Source organism: Aspergillus karnatakaensis (assembly GCF_047715665.1).
Source record: "Aspergillus karnatakaensis strain CBS 102800 unplaced genomic scaffold BJY04scaffold_28, whole genome shotgun sequence".
Lineage (NCBI taxonomy): Eukaryota > Fungi > Ascomycota > Eurotiomycetes > Eurotiales > Aspergillaceae > Aspergillus > Aspergillus karnatakaensis.
The window spans coordinates 193,127-214,602 of record NW_027395740.1 but is presented as its reverse complement, the minus strand read 5'-3'; the positions used below and the strand labels follow the sequence as shown (position 1 = coordinate 214,602).

At 53.1% G+C, this 21,476-nt stretch overlaps 10 protein-coding genes across 10 annotated transcripts; 6 read left to right on the top strand and 4 right to left on the bottom strand.

The window, feature by feature from the left end:
• Nucleotides 1–253: 253 nt before the first annotated feature.
• Nucleotides 254–2,442, bottom strand: BJY04DRAFT_218918 (uncharacterized protein; the record flags this gene model as incomplete). The annotated part of the gene is made up of 3 exons (XM_073716425.1): nucleotides 254–1,107; nucleotides 1,171–2,269; nucleotides 2,356–2,442. The coding sequence occupies 3 exons, from the start codon at nucleotides 2,440–2,442 to the stop codon at nucleotides 254–256; spliced, it is 2,040 nt and encodes a 679-aa protein (XP_073570575.1).
• A 1,095-nt stretch (nucleotides 2,443–3,537) lies between these two features.
• On the bottom strand, nucleotides 3,538–5,651 carry BJY04DRAFT_228155 (terpene cyclase/mutase family protein). Its single transcript, XM_073718776.1, has one exon. The coding sequence runs from the start codon at nucleotides 5,624–5,626 to the stop codon at nucleotides 3,617–3,619; it is 2,010 nt and encodes a 669-aa protein (XP_073570574.1). The 5' UTR covers nucleotides 5,627–5,651; the 3' UTR covers nucleotides 3,538–3,616.
• A 619-nt stretch (nucleotides 5,652–6,270) lies between these two features.
• On the top strand, nucleotides 6,271–7,821 carry BJY04DRAFT_218916 (cytochrome P450; the record flags this gene model as incomplete). Its single annotated transcript, XM_073716424.1, has 1 exon — nucleotides 6,271–7,821. One exon carries the CDS (start codon nucleotides 6,271–6,273, stop codon nucleotides 7,819–7,821), a length of 1,551 nt encoding a protein of 516 aa, XP_073570573.1.
• A 645-nt stretch (nucleotides 7,822–8,466) lies between these two features.
• BJY04DRAFT_218915 (DUF3176 domain-containing protein) lies at nucleotides 8,467–10,359 on the top strand (the record flags this gene model as incomplete). The annotated part of the gene is made up of 1 exon (XM_073716423.1): nucleotides 8,467–10,359. One exon carries the CDS (start codon nucleotides 8,467–8,469, stop codon nucleotides 10,357–10,359), a length of 1,893 nt encoding a protein of 630 aa, XP_073570572.1.
• A 239-nt stretch (nucleotides 10,360–10,598) lies between these two features.
• Nucleotides 10,599–13,448, top strand: BJY04DRAFT_218914 (uncharacterized protein; the record flags this gene model as incomplete). Its single annotated transcript, XM_073716422.1, has 2 exons — nucleotides 10,599–11,514; nucleotides 11,563–13,448. The coding sequence occupies 2 exons, from the start codon at nucleotides 10,599–10,601 to the stop codon at nucleotides 13,446–13,448; spliced, it is 2,802 nt and encodes a 933-aa protein (XP_073570571.1).
• Nucleotides 13,449–13,524: 76 nt separating this feature from the next.
• On the bottom strand, nucleotides 13,525–15,183 carry BJY04DRAFT_218913 (fungal specific transcription factor domain-containing protein; the record flags this gene model as incomplete). The annotated part of the gene is made up of 2 exons (XM_073716421.1): nucleotides 13,525–14,625; nucleotides 14,680–15,183. The coding sequence occupies 2 exons, from the start codon at nucleotides 15,181–15,183 to the stop codon at nucleotides 13,525–13,527; spliced, it is 1,605 nt and encodes a 534-aa protein (XP_073570570.1).
• A 644-nt stretch (nucleotides 15,184–15,827) lies between these two features.
• BJY04DRAFT_228150 (SDR family oxidoreductase) lies at nucleotides 15,828–17,063 on the top strand (the record flags this gene model as incomplete). Its single annotated transcript, XM_073718775.1, has 3 exons — nucleotides 15,828–16,249; nucleotides 16,319–16,894; nucleotides 17,036–17,063. The coding sequence occupies exons 1-3, from the start codon at nucleotides 15,963–15,965 to the stop codon at nucleotides 17,061–17,063; spliced, it is 891 nt and encodes a 296-aa protein (XP_073570569.1). The 5' UTR covers nucleotides 15,828–15,962.
• Nucleotides 17,064–17,176: 113 nt separating this feature from the next.
• On the top strand, nucleotides 17,177–17,955 carry BJY04DRAFT_218911 (uncharacterized protein; the record flags this gene model as incomplete). Its single annotated transcript, XM_073716420.1, has 3 exons — nucleotides 17,177–17,290; nucleotides 17,339–17,839; nucleotides 17,899–17,955. 3 exons carry the CDS (start codon nucleotides 17,177–17,179, stop codon nucleotides 17,953–17,955), a joined length of 672 nt encoding a protein of 223 aa, XP_073570568.1.
• Nucleotides 17,956–18,195: 240 nt separating this feature from the next.
• Nucleotides 18,196–19,695, bottom strand: BJY04DRAFT_218910 (proline dehydrogenase family protein; the record flags this gene model as incomplete). The annotated part of the gene is made up of 2 exons (XM_073716419.1): nucleotides 18,196–19,009; nucleotides 19,061–19,695. The coding sequence occupies 2 exons, from the start codon at nucleotides 19,693–19,695 to the stop codon at nucleotides 18,196–18,198; spliced, it is 1,449 nt and encodes a 482-aa protein (XP_073570567.1).
• A 421-nt stretch (nucleotides 19,696–20,116) lies between these two features.
• BJY04DRAFT_218909 (mitochondrial carrier domain-containing protein) lies at nucleotides 20,117–21,375 on the top strand (the record flags this gene model as incomplete). Its single annotated transcript, XM_073716418.1, has 5 exons — nucleotides 20,117–20,195; nucleotides 20,239–20,348; nucleotides 20,418–20,453; nucleotides 20,540–21,255; nucleotides 21,348–21,375. 5 exons carry the CDS (start codon nucleotides 20,117–20,119, stop codon nucleotides 21,373–21,375), a joined length of 969 nt encoding a protein of 322 aa, XP_073570566.1.
• Nucleotides 21,376–21,476: the final 101 nt, after the last annotated feature.

Below are 21,476 nucleotides of genomic sequence, written 5' to 3'. Positions count from 1 at the left end.
TTCGTGTGGCCCGAGGTATCCAGACGGCCTATCGAACCTTTGTTATATCCTAGATAATGGCAGATGATGTTCTTGTGTCATTGTCCGTTTATATGTGCATATATAACTCCTATCTGGGTACATGCCCCCTCTACCCTCTACCCTCTCCACTATACCCTACTGACAGGCACAGCTACAACTCGATCAATACGCCGCTACAAACAGATACATACATATCCAACCCCTCGTTGATTCCAATCCAGGTTGTAGAGGTCTACATCCCCTCCTCAGCATCGACAACTTCACCCCCCGCACTCGCAAGCATCACCCGCTGAGCATGATCCCCACCACCACCACCACCACCACCTGCAGGCCTCCCCAGCTGCCCTTGCCGACTATCCACCCCCAACACCCTCTGACCTCCCACACCCTTTTCTTTCAATCTCCTGGCAAAGAGCATAAAATACACATACCCCACGGCCCTCCTAACCAGAACAAGCAGCATAAACGTATACAACACCGCAACCATAATCCTCGGCCCATTTACCGTTGCATACGCAAACAGAACCGCAACGACGAGCATCAGGACGCTATGCATGTAGACCATACCCGCGGCGAAAGGAAGGTCTGTGTACGAGCCCGTGTGCTCGTGGATATCGGCCAGCGCCCATTTGCGGAGCGAGGGGTCGACGGGGCGAAATGACGGTGGAACTGATGGGTTGTCTGCGGCGCTGCTGCTCTGGGATAGAGAGTGCGAGTGAGGATCCCAGGGGTCTATTGTTGGTGCGCGGAAGACGTCGGGGATGATATCTGTATCCCCCCTGGTGCTTGCTCGCGAGAGAGCGGTTTGTCGGAGTCGTGGGGACGACGAGGAGGCTTGGAGGCGGGAAGCCTGCGTTGCTGTTGTGAAGGAGTGAGTACTAGGATATGCGGATTGGGTGGATGCTGAGTCTACTCTCGTTAGAGAAGCCGATGCTGGCAAAGACTGGGGATGAGACTCGAGGATTGTAGCGAGCTCTATACCCAGTCCGGCACTGGTTGGTGGTCGGGGGGACGAAGATAAAGGTGATTGCGACGGCGAGGGTTGTTTCCCGGCAAGCACCTTGTCCTTGATCGAGTCCCTGTAATCTGGCACAGAGCCACGTTAGCATCCCGCAATCCGGAGGACGGAAGACCGAGATGAGAACCAACCGTAAATACTCTGCATTGCTGCGAAAGCCGGTAGGACCAGGAGGACTAGCGGCACAATCTGCCCATATCCCATCTTGTCCCTCTCGCCGGACATTCCTGCCGTCGCGGAGCGGGTCTCGAAGACGTTGATGACACCGTAGACGTTCGCTGAGAGGAGCCATAGGATCCTCCAGAGAAAGGAGTCCTCGCATTCGTGGAATGCCCAACCTTCTGCGATGCGGAGCGCGTGGAGGCGCTGTTTCCGAGGAGACAGCTGCTTCTGGACTATAGAGCGCGCTTCGTGGCGTGCCCACAAGCCGCGGATTGCGGACTCGGGGTTGGGTGAGTATGAAGGCGAAGGAGGCTGAGTCGACCTGCCCGGGCTTGCCGCTGTACTGATTTTCCCATCATCATGATCATCATCAACAACGGAGCCCCCTCCACCGTCCTTGCAGCTGGAACTGTGACCCTTCCTTCCAGGATACAGTAGCCTGATAACCTCATAGTTCCCGTAAGCCAGTAACACCACAACAATCAGATCCATCCCGTAAAAAGGCCAGTTCTGCTTCACATCCACTTGGTAATCACCCAGCGCGCACCGAAAGTATACATGCTCCCTGTTCCTCCACGTATCACTCAGCTGGAAAATCAGCAGCACCACTAGCATACCTGCCGCGATGACTATGGTGATCGACCGCGACGCCTTGATTATATGATGCCCCCGCATCCCCCCCACAAGCAACGGCATCATCGCCAGGTGCACCGTCGAGGCCAGCAATCCCAACGCAATGACAACATCCACCGAGTATAAGGTGATATCGCCATAGTTTGCGAATGTTGCAATCAGGATTGCGAGTTCCGAGGCAAGGATCTGGTCGCTGACGGACAGCATGAACGACTGGTATGCACGAATGCGGTTGTCGCGTGCTTCCGGGCCATCCGTTCGGGCGAGCGGAGCAATGTGCAACCCTTTACGGAGAGTAGTGAAGACAGAGCGCAGGGAATGTGCGACGAGATCGTCCACGGCGTTAGTGAGTTCGGTGGGGATCGAGTATGTTGCGAATGCCGCGACTATCGTTAGGAGGGCGGTTAGGGCTGCGGCGATGAAGCTGGCAATGACCTGATCAGAAATGGGGCGGGTTAGCGAGTCAGGTCTTCGAACCTGCACGGAGCAAGGTCTGGCCGATGATGATGCATGGTACTCACGCCTGGGCCGACGATGTCTGCATCGAATTCTACCTCGCCTGCATCCGCGGATGCCCACTGTACCGACGGGGAGCAGTCGTACTGCATGATTCGCTACCTGGTTGGGTTCTGAACAGTGGCTTTGTGTCGGGGAGGTGGATGAGTGAAGGCATGACAGGGCATGACGAAAAGGAGAAAGGAAAAAGCGCTGGTGAGGGAGGGGAAGGAGACTCTCGAGGCGACGAGGCTTGCCTTGCTTAGCCGCGAGGCTGAACCGTAATGTGCTAGCTCACACTCCATGTTATCTACTGGTCATCTGGCATTCCATTTAGGTGGACTAGGCCTATGAATAGACGGCCTGCGTTTTTGGGAAACACAAGCGAGTGACCGGACATCCATGGAGCTCGGAATGCACATGTCCTACCTGTTTGCCAACACCACTCGTGGACGACGCAAGACATGTCCCAGCAATCATGATACCAGTAGAATCGCACAAAAGGAGAAATATCAAGCTGATGATATCATAGCTTCGTTCACAGCCTTGATTATGCACCGATTACGGAGACCCGACTAGACAGGACATTCATAGGTGGTTGATAGTTGCAGTCGCAAGCCACAAACCCTGCCAATGAATCGCCACAATCTGTTGAGCAAGCAAATTACGGTGTCCGATGTACCCCGGAAATCATCCAGGGTTTGCTTTTTCCGGGCTTCCAGTCTATTCTCGCAGTTCCCCGATCCAGACCTCTGCCGGATATCGGAAGACACAGGCGATATCCAAACTCCATTCGCGGGATGACCACCATTTTCCGAGACTGAGTGTCTTACTGGAAATCAGGCTGGTGGAGGTGGATATTGCGAGTTGCACGGGGCATGGCATGGTTGGTCGGGCCGGTTTAGAATGCTGCGAGCCGCCAATAAGGGTATTGCATTAAAGCCCGGAATATCGGGTTGGTCTGAGACTGTCCCCGGGCGGGGGGGGGGGGCGCATGCGAGGATTACGAACTTGTTAGCTATGCGATAATCGAAGTGCAGGATGAACTGGTTACAGCAGGTGTCGTGGCAGGGCATCTTGGGAATTCTCCCGAGCGCCGTGGATGGATGGCCATGGAATACCCCTGATTTGTTTGCCATCTCTTGCGGGCTCAATTGACGCGAGTCAGCACCAGGATCAGTGTCTTCAGGCTCACGGTATGCATGCAAGGACTCAACTTATTATTACCATTATCTCCTAGAAATCACGAATGCGTAGATACAAGACCAAGATTATGTCCTCAGATCATTAGATAGCACCAGTCAGCCTGGCATACCGTCCCAATGCCATCATAGGAAAGTAGTGCCGGTAATAGGAATAGTCGATGTAAAAGTGGTTGGGAAATCCCACCCCGGCATAGGGCTCCTCCACCCAAGTCCCCCTGGTTTCTCCCTCCAGCGACTGCCTCTGAAGTAAGAACCGGATACCGCGAGCAACAACCGGATGACTGGGCGATAACTGTGTCAAAAGTCCCATAAGAGCCCAGGCTGTCTGTGTCGCAGTCGAAGGCCCCTTACCCGCCAATGAAGGATTCTTATAGGTCTCCAGACACTCGCCCCAGCCGCCGTCGCTATTCTGGACCTCGCAGAGCCAACGAACACCCTCCTGCATGAGTCTGTGCACCGTATCTTCCGGCTCCGACTCGCCGTAACAGTTGGTTTCGAAATAGGCCAGCCCACAGAGGACATTGCTTGTTCCGTAAATGTAGTTGACGCCCCACCGGCCATACCAGCCGCCAAACCTTTCCTTCTCGCGCGCGAGGTACTTGATTCCTTTGGACACGCTGGCTTTCATCCTTGTTGCGACGGAGTCCGTGACCAGGTAAGCAGGATTCTCAGATCCGAGTTGAAAGACAAGCCCGAACGCTTCGAGGATTCGACCGGTGACGTCTGCGGTTGAGGGGTCACACATGCTGTCCATGTCGCTGAATGGGATTTTGTTGAAGAAGAGCTTGTTGTTGCCCCAATCAAAGGCTCCCCAGCCGCCGTCGGGGTTTTGCATCCCGATGACCCAGTCGATTGCATTGCCGACGACTCTGTGGTTGATCGAGGCTGGGTCCTGCTTGACAAAGGCCAGGATTGCGGCCGCGGTGTCATCCACATCAGGGTACCATGTATTGAAGTACTCGAATGCGAATCCTCCGGTGGTTATGGTAGGCTGCATCACTTTCCAATCTCCGCTGCGTCCACTGTGCTGCCTTGCTTGAACCCAACCCATTGCCTTTTGAACGTCAGCCCCTGGCACGCCGGCATCGAGCATGCCAATGGACATAAGCACCGTGTCCCAGACTGGAGACACGCAGGACTGCATCCGTTTGCCCGTGCTATCGGACCAGATGAAGCGCTCCAGGGCTTTAAGTCCACCCTGTACTGGGGCAGACTGGAGAGTGTACCCTTCAAACAGTAGGGCAAGGACACCGAAGTGCATGGGAGGGAAGATACCAGCCCAATCCCCACTCTTCTCCTGGCGCTCGAGGATCCAGTCGATACATTTTTGTCTGGCCAACCTGTTCAAGGGAGAGAATCGGAACCCATTGAGCTTGTGTAGGACGTAGTCGGCTGCGACGCTTGCACCGGTGATAAAGTCACTGCGTATCAATTCGGAGATGCCCGGCACGTAGTTGACGTTCTTGTTGGCCGAGTCACACCAGAGCTCGTCCAAGAACGCTGAGGGCGACTTGCCCATTGCCGCGGGTTGGAACACAGGCTTGTGGTGTCGGACGATCGTCAAAGGGACAATTGTTGATCGAGCCCAAGAGGACATGTGGTAAATGCTGAAAGGAACCCAGCTTGGGATGAAGATCAGCTCTGGGGGCAGTTCGGGCACATGAGTCCACGGGAATAAGCCGAATGTAGCCAAATAGATGCGCGAAAAGATTCGAACTTTGGCTATTCCGCCAGCAGAGAGAATGAACTTCCTTGCCGCGCGCATGGCTTGGTGGTCCGGAGACACACCGAGCAGCTTCAAGGCAAAGTAGGCTTCCACGCTGGTAGAGAGTTCTCCAGGAAGACTGGCAGCAATTCCCCAACCGCCATCATCGTGTTGCTGAGATAGTAGCCATGAGATCCACGCGTTTGGCTCCGGTATTTCAAGGCCCAGGGCGCAGAGAAGGCTGATGTATTCGGAGGTCAGAGTAGCGTTGGCCTTCAGCTCGCCGCACCAATGTCCGTCTTCGTGAGCTTCATTGGTACCATATTTAATAGCGAGCTTGAGGGCTTCCCGGATAGAGCCAGACTGGGTTTCGTCTGGTGGGTGCATTGTTCAGAAGTAGAGGTTGTTCGGGTTCAACTTTGGACCACTGCCGCAGCTGGGAAGTACCGACCTTATATGCGATCAAAGGAGGAGCCATGACGGTCTCTCGGCAATCCGGCAGTAATATCATTATACCTCAGATCGCCACGACAATTCTGATTCATATTTCAACCCCGACTGCTTGCCCGCATAGGACAGAAGAGGAAAATGCTGGCGCCATTTCCGCCGTGCTTCCGGTCACACCATGAAAGTTCTTCTGTATTATTGCCTGGTGCAGGCATAATCCCATCCCACTCGCAGAGTCGGTCTAGGGCCCCTGTTATGATCGTGCTCGCTGGTAGGCTAGTGTCCAGTCGGGGAGGGGGTCGTATTGCTCGGGCATGCCTCGTTCAGCTCCACCAAAGATTTACCATCGGGCTCTTTGCTTTTGAGCACTGACCCAATCTGCTGCCCTATCTAATGCGAGCGCCTTATCGCGAAGCACAGCTTGCATATGCTACAGCAGCTGTCGTTTACTGCGTCATCAGTACCCCTAGTTCTTGCTTAGGTCAGCCCAGCCAGTTTATTTCTGCTGAACTTCCTCCCTTGCAAAGCGCGATTTGAGCGAAAAAAAAAACACTCACTCCTATCTGGTCTTTGAATTCCTCACCATGCTTAAACTAGCCGTTCTATTTGCCGTGCTTTACCTCGCTTACGAGCTCGCAAGCAGGTTTAGGACCAGAAAGCCACTACCCCCGGGGCCAGTACCTCTACCTCTAATCGGAAACCTGCACCAGCACCGCAACATTGAGCAGCCATGGGTCAAGTACCAGGAATGGCACAAACAATTTGGAGATATAATCACAGTCAAAGTCGGCCTCCGCACAGTCATCGTGCTCGGTAGCCAACAGGCTGTGACCGATATCCTCGTCAAAAAAGGGAAAACCTACTGCTCTCCGCCAAAGCTCGTCTTGGTTGGAGACTGCATGACGAGAAACGCGCTACCTGTTCTGATACCCATTTCTCAGAAGCGACGCGATGTCCATCGACTTGTTAGAGCGATGCTCTCCGCCCAAGCGTGCAAGGGGTACGCACCTCTGCAGGAGCGGGAAAGCCTGCGGCTTATACTCGGCCTGGCAGAAGGCAGCGACAACGACAAAAACATCACGAGTTATTCATTCGGCGTCGCGACAACGCTCATTTACGGCGAGCGAATGGGCACAGGGCGTGGCGGCAGTGTGGACGAGGCTCGGGACATTCAAGCATTGTTCGCGAACATCATGAGCACCGTGTCGGCGTCGAATATCATTGTCGAGCTATTTCCTCTGCTCAACCTGCTTCCAGAGTCAATCAACCCCTGGAAGAAAGCTGGCAATGAGTTCCGGCAGCACTTTACGAAACTGTGGGCGCGCCGCATCAAGCGCGGGCTCAGCAGCCCTAATTGGAATTGGGCGAGGCTAGTATTTGATAATCGACCGCAGGGAATGTCCGAGGAGGAGGTTTTGTTTATCGTCGCAGAACTGGAGATTGGCGTGTCCATATCGACTGCCATGCTCATCAAGATCTTCGTCGCGACAGCCCTGATGAATCCCGCCGCTACACAGAGGGTCAGAGCACAGGTCGACGAAGTCATTGGGCCAGACCGAATCCCTCTCCTCAGCGACCAAGACAGTCTCCCCCTGCTACGCGGCTTTATCTGGGAAATGATGCGATGGAAATCCGCCTTTTCGCTCTCGCTCCCTTACGCCGGTCTCGAGGAAGGCGAGTACAAGGGCTACCGGATTCCTGCCGATGCTCTCATCATTGTCAATCAGTGGGCTCTCAACATAGACCCTACGACATACCGTAACCCGGAACAATTCCGACCAGAACGCTGGGTCGAGAATCCGGATATGCCGACGCCCCCAGTCTTCGGATACGGACGACGAGTGTGCCCGGGCGAGCAACTAGGCATGAACTCGATGTTCATCGCTTTTGCGCGACTGCTGTGGGCGTTCGATTTCAAGTCGAAGGGAGACAAGCTGCCGGTTGATGAGAATGTGCAGACAACATTGGGTATTTTATCAACCTTTGATCCGAATGGGGTGACGTTTGTCGCTAGAGATGAGCATCGCTCCTCCGTACTGAAGGAGACGTTTCAGACGTCTGTCAAAGATGACGGTGAAATCCTTGCAAATGCTGGAGGTGCGGTGCGACTTCATTTGTCCGAGACTCAGTCATGAGGCTCATCGAACTCGACATCTGTTCGCAATGCCCTCGGGCTTTCATGTTTCTTTTCTTTTCATTTTTTTTTACATCATTTCTTTTTGCTTTCCTACAGCTGACCAGTACGTGAAGTCATGGTAAGGCTGGTTTCAACAACCAGCACAGATGGATTACCACTGGGCACTGCTCGATCAATAATATGACCATCTTACTCTTTGCAGCTACATTACTCCAGTCTCTGGCCCCGGTAGAGAAAACAAGGAACTAATACATTGCCAACCATGTCAATATTTCGAAGTAAGATTGGCACTTTCATGATAACAGCTGTACACTGTCGATGCTTGGGGACTCTGGTCTTCTCCAAGATGGATCACCACAGTAGCAGGGGCACTGGCGGTTAGGTAGTCGGACACAAATAAGCCTTTGGCTTGATGGACCGGGCCTTGAAGTGAACCTAAACACCCTGATGATTTTAGTTTGCCCCGTAAGATGCAGTGTAACTGCCATTCTCCCATCCCTATTTTTAGTTGCAGCCCTCCCCACACCTTTGCCAGCCTTGCCTGGCTCCTTGATTTAAGACCTAACCTATAGTCCGCTTATACTAATTGTTCTCACAGTGGCAAGGCAAATGCAGTTGTAGGCATGGTTATACTTTCACAACCATGCTGCACAACGAAGAAGGAGAAGCACATACCCCCGCGCCTCCGCAACAGCCGGAGACCAGTTCTCCAAGCGGTATCTCCGACATACTGAGAGTCTGGGCAAATGTGATCTCCGCCATGGCATTTAGCACAACCTGCTTTATCGCGATCGTCGTTCTGCTGATGTTCTCCCGTAACAAGCCTTCGCCAAAGTTCGCGTTCGGGGTGACTTTAAACGCGCTTATGTCCCTTCTAGCCACGGGCTGCAAGGCTTCCCTGATCTTCGTGGTTGGTGAATGCATCGGACAGCTCAAGTGGATCTGGTTCCACAGCGGGAAACGAAGCAGGAAGTTGAAGGATATGGAGTATTTTGACAATGCCAGCCGGGGGCCGTGGGGGTCGGCCTCTATCCTGCTGCAACATCAGGGTCGATCTTTGGTATCTCTTGGAGCTGTTGTTGTCCTTCTCGCCCTGGCCTTCGATCCATTTATGCAACAGCTTTTGACATATTCCGTCCGGCACACACCCGAGCCGTCCAGCTCATCCCGCGCAAAGGCAAAGCAGGAAGTCTCTCTGCTCAGCGATCTCATAGCGCCGAGCGAGGAGACCCTCATTTACATAGCTTTGTGGTACGATGATATGCTTGTGCAGCCTACATGTCCCTCGGGCCATTGTACATGGTTGCCGTTCGAGTCGGTGGAGATGTGCAGCCACTGCGAAGACATCACTTTGTCGACAACGCTAGAATGCGATAAAAACGAGTTCGACATGCGCACATCGAGAAACGAGAGTACCTACTGTATGCTTGACCTTCCAGGTGGACGGGGATACAACAATAGTGTTGATCTCCAGATCAACCACGGAGACAGTCTGTTGGCCTTGACCTTCACCCACCAGGCTCTCTGGACACCGGTGTACCAACCGGTGGGCCACGAGCATACATCAACGGCGACCTTCTTTGGTGTTCCCAGTCCGCTGCTCGTTACTGCCTTTGCCGACATCCTGCTGGCAAACAGCGGCCCTGTACGCGATGGATCCAACATCTTCAACCTCCGAGACGCCCTTCAAATCCACCATGTCACACAATGCATCTTGACTCTCTGTTCAAGAATCTACACCATGACCACCCGCCACGGAGACTCAACCTTCAACCCCTCGCCTCCAGACTACGGCACCACCTTCCTCAATCCCTCCGCACCAGCAACCAACCCAGGCAACAGTAGTAGCAGCAGCAGCAGCAGCAGCAGCGAGCTCTGCTGGAAACCTAACCGCCACAACCAACCTTACACACTCCTGGAATCCACACCCGGCATCTGGACCGACGAAAGCAGCTTCTCTTTCTGTCCCATCGCAGACTATGCCTTCCTCACAGCCTTCGACGAACAGCGCCAGCACACCGTTTCAGCAACCAACACATCATCATGGCGCCCCGCAGGCCCAGATACCTGGCTTGGCTCGTCATCTGCGTCATCATCATCATCATCACCACCCTTGCCCTACGCGCGTCGGGTCTTCAACATTGGCCTTGAGCACGCCATGCATCGGATCGGGGTGGCATTTACCCAGGCAGCGCTCCTAGCGAGCAATGTCACGCGGGAGGGCACTGTTTCCTGGCCTGAGGCTTATGTGTCTGTCGTTTGGGGTTGGCTTGTTTTGCCGGGGTGTTTGGTTGTCGGTAGTGGTAGTTTCTTGCTCCTGACGGTGATGGTGAATCAGAGGCAGCGGATGGCTTTTTGGGGGTCGTCGGTTTTACCGGTTTTGTGTCATGGATTGGAAGTCGGGCACGGGGAGGAGGAGGAGGAGGGGGGGGGGAATTTCCCTACTCTCGCTTGTATGGGGCGGGCGGCTTCCAATCAGGGGGTGAAGTTGAGGGTTGTTGATCGGCGGAGGGGACTTGTTTTGCATCGCGAATGATTGACTTGTTGCAAGCAGGTGCAGTAACTAGTTAGCTTACGGTAGTAGGAAAGGATTTTAGCCCAGGTGCACCTAGAACTAGTGCGGGGTCAATCTTACAACTGCAAATCACCTCGCCCACAGCTTGTATCCACGGGGAATCTCCGTGTAAATCCTGATCAATGGCCCCGTGGCAGCGGGACGACTACACGGCAGCTTGGATATGTGCTTTGCCTTTGGAACTGGCTGCGGTCAGCGCAATGCTCGACGAGCGACATGACGCTTTGCCGCTAGACGAGGACTCTCGGGACACCAACAACTATCTGCTTGGCCGCGTTGGAAAGCACAATCTTGTCATTACATGTCTACCATACGGTGTCACAGGCACTGTCTCCGCTGCCAGGGTCGTGAATCAAATGCTATCCACCTTCAGGCGCATCAGGTTCGGCTTGATGATCGGTATCGGAGGGGGTGCTCCGAGTGACGAACATGATATCCGACTTGGTGATGTGGTTGTGGGAAGTCCCAAGGGGCTCTTGGGAGGCGTCATTCAGTATGACTTTGGCAAGACCGTGCAGCAGGGTCAGTTCCAGCGTACAGGGATGCTGAACAAACCACCGGAGGTCCTGCTTACGGCTTTGAGCAACCTGCAAGCAAAGCACTTCATGGAGGGACATCGCATTCAAACGACTATCCAGCATATGATGACGTCCTATCCTGTTATGAGCTTCCAATATGGACGTCCGCCAATTGAGACCGACCGACTCTTCCGGTCGGAATATGATCATCCACAGAACCAGCCGACATGCTTACTTTGTGATGTCGAACAAATCATACCTCGGTCAAATCGACACCATGACGCTTCACGGCAGCCATATATTCATTACGGTCTAGTTGCCTCCGGCGATCAAGTTGTCAAACATGGTGGGTTGAGAGATAAGTTACAGCGGGAGCTGGGGGTTCTCTGCTTTGAAATGGAAGCAGCCGGCCTTGTTGATAGCTTCCCATGCCTGATCATCAGAGGCATCAGTGATTATGCCGACTCTCACAAAAATGATGTTTGGCAAGGCTATGCTGCAGCGACCGCGGCTGCCTATGCAAAGGAGTTGATGGATGTGATTTCAGTCGGAGCACCTCACAATCCAAGCGTAGTTCATGGTGGACAGGTGGGAGATGGTCAGTTTCTTTCCTCGAGATTTGAACTACACGTGCTCACGAAAGTAGGGGTGGGCGACATGCGATTCCGAGTACAAGAGTGGCTGTCTCCTGCCAGCTCGAAAGACGACTTGTACCGTCACCAGAAAGACTACATGGAGGGCAGCTGCGACTGGGTGCTCCAGAAACGGCCAGTAGCATCCTTTCTGGCTTCGAACAGCGAATCACAAATCCTCGGAATAGGGGGAGCTCCAGGCATAGGAAAGTCTACGCTCACGTCATTTCTTATTCGCCGGCTCATGGAAGAGGGCAACTCTCGTGTCTTCTACTTCTTCTGCAAGGACACCAGTGGCGATGGCGGCAGCCGACCTCACCACGCCATTCGTACGCTCCTCTCACAAGTACTTGTCGTAGAAGACAGTTCTCAGGCGGTTCTGCAGCTGGAGGAGCTCCGAGTACAAAGTGGCCAGAAAGAAGTTGAGTCGCTTGCAACTTTGCGAGAGGCCTTCATCTACACTTTAGCCACCAGCCCTAAAACAGACAAGCCTGCATACTTTGTTATTGATGGTCTTGATGAGTGCGAGGATGGCTTCCTGCTTGCCTCCACGATCATTTTGATTTTGAATGATTCCAAACGCCCGTTCAGGCTTCTGCTGGCCAGTCGGCAAGAGCCAGAGTTGGTGGAGTTCTTTCAGCAGTACCAAAGAAAGAGCATCAATCTACAGCTGGCACCACTACATGCTCTGACCATTCTCCCCGCCCATGTACGACAGCCTGTTGTCGCCTATGTCCGGGAAAGGGTTTCACAGATTCAGCATTTGCAAACCACCACACTGGGTAAGGACGTTCTCGGAGGGGTGTCTGCTGCTGCAGACGGCTCCTGGCTATATGCACGACTGATACTAGATGAGATTGAACGTCTGCCCAGCCCTGCCTCCGTGGCTCGACAACTCAAAGATATACCCTCCGGCCTCGTTGAGCTCTACCAGACAATCTTTACTACCATAGGGAAGTCTCTAACTCCTACTGAGCTCTATCTAGCTCAATACCTATTCATCTGGGTAGACATGAAAGATTTTGTCAGGGTCGGGAGACGGACACTCGATCGAGAAATCCTAGATGTCGTCTTCCAGGCGGCAAACTCAGGCGACGAAGTATTTGACTCCATCACACTCGCCCAGAGACTCTGCGCGCCCTTGGTCACGCTCAAGGCAGTACGCGGACAAGCTAGCAGCAGCCCCAAACCGAACATGAAGATCAGTCTGAATCACCACACGGCGACACAATTCATCCGCCGCATCGCCTCTGGTACTGCTCTCACTCAGACTGTGCCAGCGGTACTCAAGCCACAGCTTCTCAAAGCATTATACCGCGCAAAGACGGCGGTTTGGTATTTCGAGCAAAGCGAGGATCTCAATCACCTGCTTGAACGTCTCCGCAACGATCCTAAAGAGTCCTACAACTCCATCGGGATCTACTTCGAAATGGCCTACGCGCTCTGGGGTGCATTCTACCTACAGTCACTCCCCGAGAACCTAGACAACGACAGCCAGGCCCAAGCATCAATCCTCTGCAATCAGCTCACGGACTTCCTCCTTTCCGGCCGCTGCTTGAAATGGGTTGAGCTGGCCATCATCATCAACTACCACGGCGGATTCACCACTCTCTTCCACAACGTGACGACTGCACTGAGGGCGGCCCTCAAATCTATTAACAGTGCAGACGAGAACGGGGTTGAAACACCTCCATCTATCCCGGGATTCCGCACATTCTCGTTGGCGCGCAAACAGTTCTTCGCTGATTACGCGTACGTCATCTCCTGCACGGGTCCGATTGACCAGGAGGTCATGGCGGTGCCTGATGGCTTCAACAGTCGGCCACTGGCAGGGGCTTTAATGGAGTTGGGGAAGAATTGGACACACCTGTACTCTATAGATCCAGATGATCAGTTCTGACATCTAATCCACAGTAGACAAGCCAGAATACATGACAAATCTTCTTCCGATATGGGTGTTGAGACAAGGACAACACTCAGGGTATATCTATATCACCTCCCCAGTCTGCATTGAAGTCTAGAATATCCCACCCCAAATCAAGAGCAGCTGCAGTAGATTCCCACAATGGGCCTATATCATCCTGGAAAGAAGCTAGATCTGCCAAACCAAATCTTGAATCCAGAGCATGTTCGTTGAAATATTCAAGCGAGTATGCATCCATGGTCCACAAGCCGTCCACTCCCGGAATATCAGGTCCTTGATCAAGCTCGAAGTCTGTAGGCTGCGATGGTCTCGGTATTGAGGGCCTGTGGGGTGGCCTTCTGACCACGACCCCGAAATACGGTATCACGACCTCGCGGGTCTCGCCTGCTGTCTCCGACAGAACTCGAAGGGTCTTTCGACATTGAGCTGCAAGAGCACAGTTCTTCTCACACTCCTCTGTATGCAAGATACTATCGACCGCGGCAATCAGTGCAAGGTCATCCTCGTTAACCCTCGGGTTCGACACTGCTGCGTCAGAGTGAAAAAGACCGATAAGCAAGACAATGGCAACGGTGAAGCACGCAAAGTCCGTCGTCTTGCATTTGAAAAGGCACTTTGCAGTCGAGTTTCTCCCGCGGAGGAGTCGATAACGTCGAAGGACTTGCCGTGCAGCTTCGATGCAGATTGTCCTACTAGTAGCATTGGGAGACGTGGTGTCGGATTTTGTTAGAAACGGTAGGTGAAGGTATACTCTGACCCAATAGAAGTAGAACTGCTGCAACAAGCGCTCTCTGAGAGTGTCCATCTCAGTCTCTGCTGCATGCTCTGGTAGGTATGCTGGAAGCGCCCACCAGGAGTCTGGTAACGGCGATGCAAGGGCCTCTAACTCCTCGTCCATTTCTATTGCTTTGGCGAAAGATAACTTTGCTGGGTTGAGATTCCTGTCGATTATCCTCCCTGAGATAACAGCACATTGAAGTACAAACTGCGCTGCAAGGGACAGTGTTTGCTTTGCTACTTCGATGATCGGAGCACAGTGGATATCATGAAGGCCATAAGGGAGGCCCAGGAGGAGACTGCAGAAACGGTCGCCGTGATATACAGACGACCATAGTTGGAGTTGTATTGCCGGGTTCTTTTCCTTGCATAGGCCCTATTAAATGCGTTAATTCCCTATTCTACTAGATACAGCGGCAATAGCACATACCATGAACTGAACCGCTGTTACGCCCTTCCTCCATGCAAGCCAGGCCTTCTTAGGATACCCAGTGTCTGTATACAACTTTGCAAGCAATATCAAGCATTGTATCCCCTCGATCGTAGCAAGCATTGTAAAGTCGGATAAAATCAACTCATCTACAAACGTATAGAGAGAATAGTGGCTGTCGGAACTGCGAGCAAATGCCAGCGCCAGGGACCCAAGTTCGGCTGGATTTTGACTAGTGTATACCCGTTTTGCAAAGGCCTCTATGGTCTCAGGTGGTGCTTGAGATATGGTATATGCCTTTTGGCGGTAGCTGCTCCACCAAGAGCCACCTTGTGATAGAGTAGACAGTAACATGTCATAGCTTGGAAGGGCCGCACGGAGTCTTGAGCATAGCGAGGCGGCCTTCGAAGGTGTTGCCTGTGTTTGAGCTGCCGAGCTCTCTCGTTCGGATTGAACGATGAGGGGAGGAGCGTGTGTGCTGCGAGGTCCTCCGTTTTGTGCCATAGAGGGGCTGCCTGCTCTAGGGCTCGAGATATCTTCCAACTTCATACTGTCAGATTACATTCGCATGTTGATTCCCAGATTACTGTACGTACCTCGGCATTTACAATTACAGTGAAAAGAGGCGACTCGTCATTTGTGCTATTTGAGGCGAGTATGTCCGACGAAGGTACTTCATGCCTTGTACTTGGGCCTTGTGAGCGGTTGGCGTGTGCACGGTTATCTGGGCTGTTGACCCCAATACTTCTAGGGATTATATCTCTACCGGTCGCCCCAGAGCCCTGTTGGATACATCGACTCCCCCGTGCCGTACAGGAGAAACACGCCCGGCCGTCAGGAGGGTATATACAACGTATCTTCCGGCGTCGACCTGATGGAAAGGCTATTAGTAGGCCCGAGCGCAGTAAGGGGCATCAGCCATACACTCAACGCAGCTTCGTGTCCCCTTTCGCATCCTTTTCACCGAGTTTCCCTGTGGCATCGGGAAAGGTCGTATCGGACGATGTGTAATGGCAAAGGCAGACTTGACGGATGAGTCGGAGCTGAGGTCCTTCGTCCGCGGACGAACTCAGCCAACCCCGTATCCTGCATGTGATACGGATTCCCTCACTGGGATGGCCCGGACCAATCCCGTCGATGCGCGGACGAACAGTGGGAGTATACTCGTCGCCAAACAGATAAATAGGCCGACAATTCTCTGCCATTTTGCAACTATCAGAACACTCATCACACATCCATAGCTACTAAAGCATTCTATTCACTCAAATCAACTACCTACCGACATGGCCCCAACTGTCTGGCTCATCACCGGCTCAACGTCGGGGATTGGCGCAGCCCTCATAGACTGCATTGCTGCTCGCGGTGACAAAGTCATTGCTTCAGGAAGGAGAGTCGAAGAACGAATCGGGCATCTCAAATCCGACAGCATCGCTCTTCTGGAGCTCGACATCGCCGCAGGCAAATCAGCGATAAAAACTCAAATTGAGAAAGCATGGAACATCTTCGGACATATTGATGTCTTGGTGAACAACGCCGGAATGTCTGCGATTAACAGCGTTGAACAGGCTGAGTGAGTATAGCTCAAATCTATCCATTTTAGGCCCGAGCACCAGGGTACTAATAGTCCTCCTCTTAACAGTGACACGTACATCGCCAACATGTTCCAAGTCAACCTCTTCGGACAAATGCACGTCACCCAGGCCATCTTACCGTTCTTCCGCGCCCAAGGACATGGCACTATCACCTTCACGTCCTCCAGCTCAGGCTGGATGGCACTCCCCTTCATGTCGCACTATTCGATGACCAAAGCCGCACTCAGCACCTTCGCCGAGAGCCTTCACAAAGAAATCTCTCCGCTAGGGCTTCGAGCCGTCGCTTTCGACCTAGGCGGGTATCCTACGCATCTCATGCAACCGCGCAACGACACTCCTCAGCCAGAAGAATCTGCTACGATTGATGCGTACGAGCCACTGCTTGGTGAACTTGTGAGCATGTTTTCTATAGATCCAATGGATCTCATGCCTGGGGATCCTGCAAAGTGCGCTTCGGTGATGGTTGATATTGTCAAGGGGGAGGGTGTTGCAGTTGGGAGGAAGTGGGCGGTTAGGGTTGTATTAGGGTCGGATAGTTTGGATTATGCGAATGCGAGAAGGAGGCAGGAGGTTGAGTTACTGGAGAGGTGGGAGGATGTTAGTGTTACGACTGATCGGGGGGAGTATGTGCCGCGCAGCGACATGCGGAAGTTTATTGCTCTTGGGGGGGTGGAATGATGGGATGTTTTGGTTGTTAGAGAGTATCCATCAGTTATTCTGTTCTCCAATGAATCTTGCCAGTTTAATCTTCTGAACCCTTGTAGGTGGGGTATTGTCAAAAATCTTCCGTAAACCTAAAGGCATACCTAAGGCGGCACAGAAGGCAAAACAGCAAATCGTCCCATCTTCAACTCCTCTCATCGCGCTAAACCCCCATCATATCAGGAATCAATCACTTAGTCGATATGGTGGCTGATCTGGAGCTATCCGAGGTCGAGCCCCTCGAGAAGCTGAAGGAAGGGGAGTACAAGGTTCTTTTCAAAGTCCGTTATCGAGACAGACTGTGCGTGCTCAAGGTGGTCTGTCTTCCTCCATCCATATTGCGAAATGTTCACTGACAAGCAAAGTACCACGGTCAAACCCCATCCGAGCACTCCTCCCCAGGCATGGAAGTCAACATGTTCATCGCCGAGTCAGCCGCATACAGCCGTCTGAAATCCAAAGGGCTGTGCGAGCGAGGCGCCATTCCGGACTTCTACGGAACCTTTCGGGACATTCAACCAATCGATTTCACGTTTCTGGAAATGTTCCATGACGACGAACTACCAGCAAACGCTATCCTCCTCGAATACATCCCTAACCTCCAGCAGATTGATCTCTCCACCTACACACCCCATCGCCTAACTAAAGTCCGCCAGATTCTAGCCGACATGCATCAGGCGAACGTCTATCACGGAGACTCATGGCCTCGCAATATGGCTGTTTCTGTCGTAGATGGGCAGGAGAGGGTGGTCTGGATTGATTTTGACCAGGCGCAGACGTTGCCGGAGACTGGAGAGAGGACGGAAGTACAGCAGCGGTGGTTTAGGGATGAGGTTGCGCTGGTGGAGGAGTTTATTGAGGAGTTCGTAAGTGACCACTTGATTATCTAGCTACTGCTTTGTTGTCGTATCTCTAATTCGAACAGACGCTGGACTACCAGGATGGAAAGTTGAGCCGTGCATGGGGCTGGTATTTCGAGTAGGAAAGGATGTGTGCTAGCCGCAAGCAACAGTAATAGATTGCCATTCTTTCTGACTTCTGGATTCGTCTATATAATCCTTGACCTATCAAGACGCAATAGTAATACTTGGCCGAGTCGGCACCCTAACCGCTAGACCGGCTTCGCTTCCGATAGAGCCCAGCCAGCCCTAACAACTTCACCAGCCTCTGCATAACCAATTTCTCATTCATAACCATAATCATAACTCATATCTAGATACCACTACCCAAAGAAAACCCCCCTCACCCTCCTCCCAACCTCCCCCTTTAACGCCTTAAACTCATCTCCCGTCCTCCCCACCGCATCGCGATTCTCAATCGCCCGCCGCAACAAATAAGCCAAGCACTCGCCCAGCCCACCCCAAGTCGAACACTTGTAAACCTTCGGATCACTCTTCTCCACACCCTTCCCCTTCATAGAAAGCAAGCTAAAGGACACTTCGTCTGACATGCCATGTAACTGCGCGAATCCCACGGGAACAGTCGGCAACCCATCCTTCAGCCGTTGCTGATGCAGAGTGTGAGCAGACAGGACCGACTCGCGGTTATGGCTCGCCAGAAACAGATTCACAGAAGGGAATGCCTTCTCGGAGCCAATACCGAAACCACCGAGTTCCTGCTTCAATGCCCCCTGCGCGATAGAGTTGTATGCATTGTCTGTATCCGCTTTCGTATCATGAATCAGACTCCGTTCATCGGAGGCAATGTACGCCCCACGGACGAGTTTCAACCCAAGTGTGAATCCATCCTCTGATGCCGCAGCGAGATGCTTTGCGAGCGTCGCTGGTGTACTCTTTAGATAGGCTTGGTATGTCATGTAGACCGACGCGTAGCCGTCCGTGTTGAACTGCCGCATCAGGTCGAGAGTCAGGCTGAGCATGCCGGCGAGGAAGTGGTGGGACTCTGCGTCGACGAGGATGCGCACGCCGCGCTCTTTGCAGCGGGTGCAGATTTCGTGCAGCGCGGAGAGCATTTGCGGTGGTGGGGGGGTGTTGTTTGTGAAGGCGGTTGTTACGGTGGGACCGGCGCCGGTTAGTCTGGTTTCCTTTTATTAGTCTTTGGTATAGGTGAGGAAGGCGAGCGCATACTTCATAGCAAGGTAATCATTCTCCCCGAGCAACTCGACAGTCTCCATCGTCCCCGTCCGCCATGCCTCGATCTGTTGACAGAAGAGTTCACCCGTCGCGCCCTCTGTGCTGTCGGCAATGCCGAGCCCTACTTGGGTGTTTGTCTTGTGGTCAAAGACGGTCTCCTTTGCGTATGTCATGATTGTTCCCTGGAAGCCCATGTTGTTGAGCTGTTGGATGGTGTTTCGGACTTCATTGTGGGTTTCGCCGGCGCAGAATTGCTTGTAGAAGGTTGATTTGAGGATTGCGTGGAGGATTGGGTTGCGGTCGACGTTCAAGAGGGGACCCTTACGGGGTTTGCAGAGGAATGAGAGTGCTGAGAGGGAGGGCAGGAGGAGGTAGGGCTTTGAGGAGATGGTGGCGACGAGGAGGGATCGGAGGAGGACGGTGGTGGGGAGGGCCGAGAGGGGTGGAAGAGGGGCCTTTGCCGCAGTCTCTTGTGTGCTCTTGATCTCAGGAAAGACTGTAGAAGAGGTTGAGCTGGAGCGACCTCTTTGCAGGTTATTCGGCTTCGTGTTGAGGGTTGAGATGCCGCGGGTTTGTGTGAACGCGACGACTCGAGGGATGGCCGGTTTCCCAGCGGATAAAATGACCATTATGCTTCAGTCTGTGTGTCAAGTATAGTTATGATGATGGGTTACTATCGCTGTGACCGCGATCAAATAAGTAGGTATAGAAGCCAGATACCCCTCGGTGACCGTCTCGGTTGACCTCCCGGTGGCACACAGTATCTATCTGCGGGGTATGGCTGATAGTCAGATATCCTCCACGTATCGCCTCCAGATGGAGTAAATCTTACGTATTGAGCCATCGATACAGCCTCGCCTTCTGCTCCCGAGCACATCTCCGCAGATAGGCTGATCGGACGTTCTACCGACTATCTAGATGCATCTGCTGGATGTCCTCGTGATACGCCAGCAGGATGATAGGAGGGGTAAGAGGGGTAGATGAGATAGACATTACTAACTTGCTTGCCACCGGGATGTTGGGTTACAGATCAATACGCTTCGTGTCGCCATGGGAGAGAATAGTGCTCGCGGACCGGTAAAGGAGTTTGTGGTGGGAGCTGCGGGGGGTATAACCCAGGTGCTTATTGGTGTGTAGAGCAGTACCCCAAGCAACCTTCACTAACAGACCAGGCCAACCTTTTGATATTGTCAAAGTGCGCATGCAAGTGCAGGCCAATCAAACTGCTGTCCAAGTTGCACGTAACATCTGGAAACACGAGGGTGCACTTGCTTTCTACAAGGTAGTCACTATACTTGCTATCCGTTGTGTCGGACTCAGTAAACCATGCACACGAAACTGATACCTCCAGGGCACTCTCCCACCCCTCCTCGGCGTCGGATCCTGCGTAAGCCCCGTTCCTCCCATCCCCTGCCCTCGCCCTATCCTAACAGCCCACCCATATGCTACCATTCACACTAACGCACCACACAGATAAGCATAGTCTACACAACCTACGCAGCCCTCACCCACCAAATCCAAACCCACAACAACGGACACCCCCTCACACCCCTCCAAACCTATCTCGCCGGCGGCCTTGCCGGCCTCGCAAACAGCCTAATCTCCGGCCCAACAGAACACATCCGAATCCGCCTGCAGACGCAATCTCTCACCCACCTGCAACCACCCCTTTCTACCCCTTCCAGCAAGGGCGGTGGCAATCCCGCGAGTATCAAGCCCGATGGCGTCCTAGCAACAGTCCGCAAGATCTATTCTGCACAGGAAATACGAGGGCTCTATCGCGGGCAGACACCCACCCTGCTCCGGGAATTCGGGAGTTACGGGGTGTGGTTTGCTGTTTATGAGGGTCTTTTGGAATATATCTCTACCTCTTCCTCCTCTCCTACCAATCACTGCGATTCCTCTTCCCCCGCACAAAGAGACAACCTCCCGCTATGGAAAATCGCCTCCTGCGGCATCGCAACGGGGCTGGTCCTCTGGACGGTGAATTACCCGTTTGATGTGGTGAAGAGTAAGATGCAGGCTGATGGTCTCAATACTGGCACTGGTACTGGTGATGAAAGAAAGTATAAGAATCTGAGGGATGTTGTGAGGGTGACTTGGAGAGGGGACGGGGTTAGGGGGTTCTGGAGGGGATTGGGGCCGACGCTCGTGAGGGCTGTGCCGGTTTCGGGGGGGACGTTTGTTGTGTATGTCCCTTTCTCTCTCTCTCTCTCTCTGCCTCTCTCTCTAATATGTTTGGTCTTGTTTGTGGGGAGTTTTGCTAATTCGAGATGGCTAGGGTTGAGATGGTTAGGAAGGTTATATAGAGATTCCGTTGTAGATATGGAGCTAGATACCAGGGCTAAATGTGAGAGGTGCAAATGAGAGATTCTATCTATCAGTAGCTATTATAGGGCTTCTCCTGGGT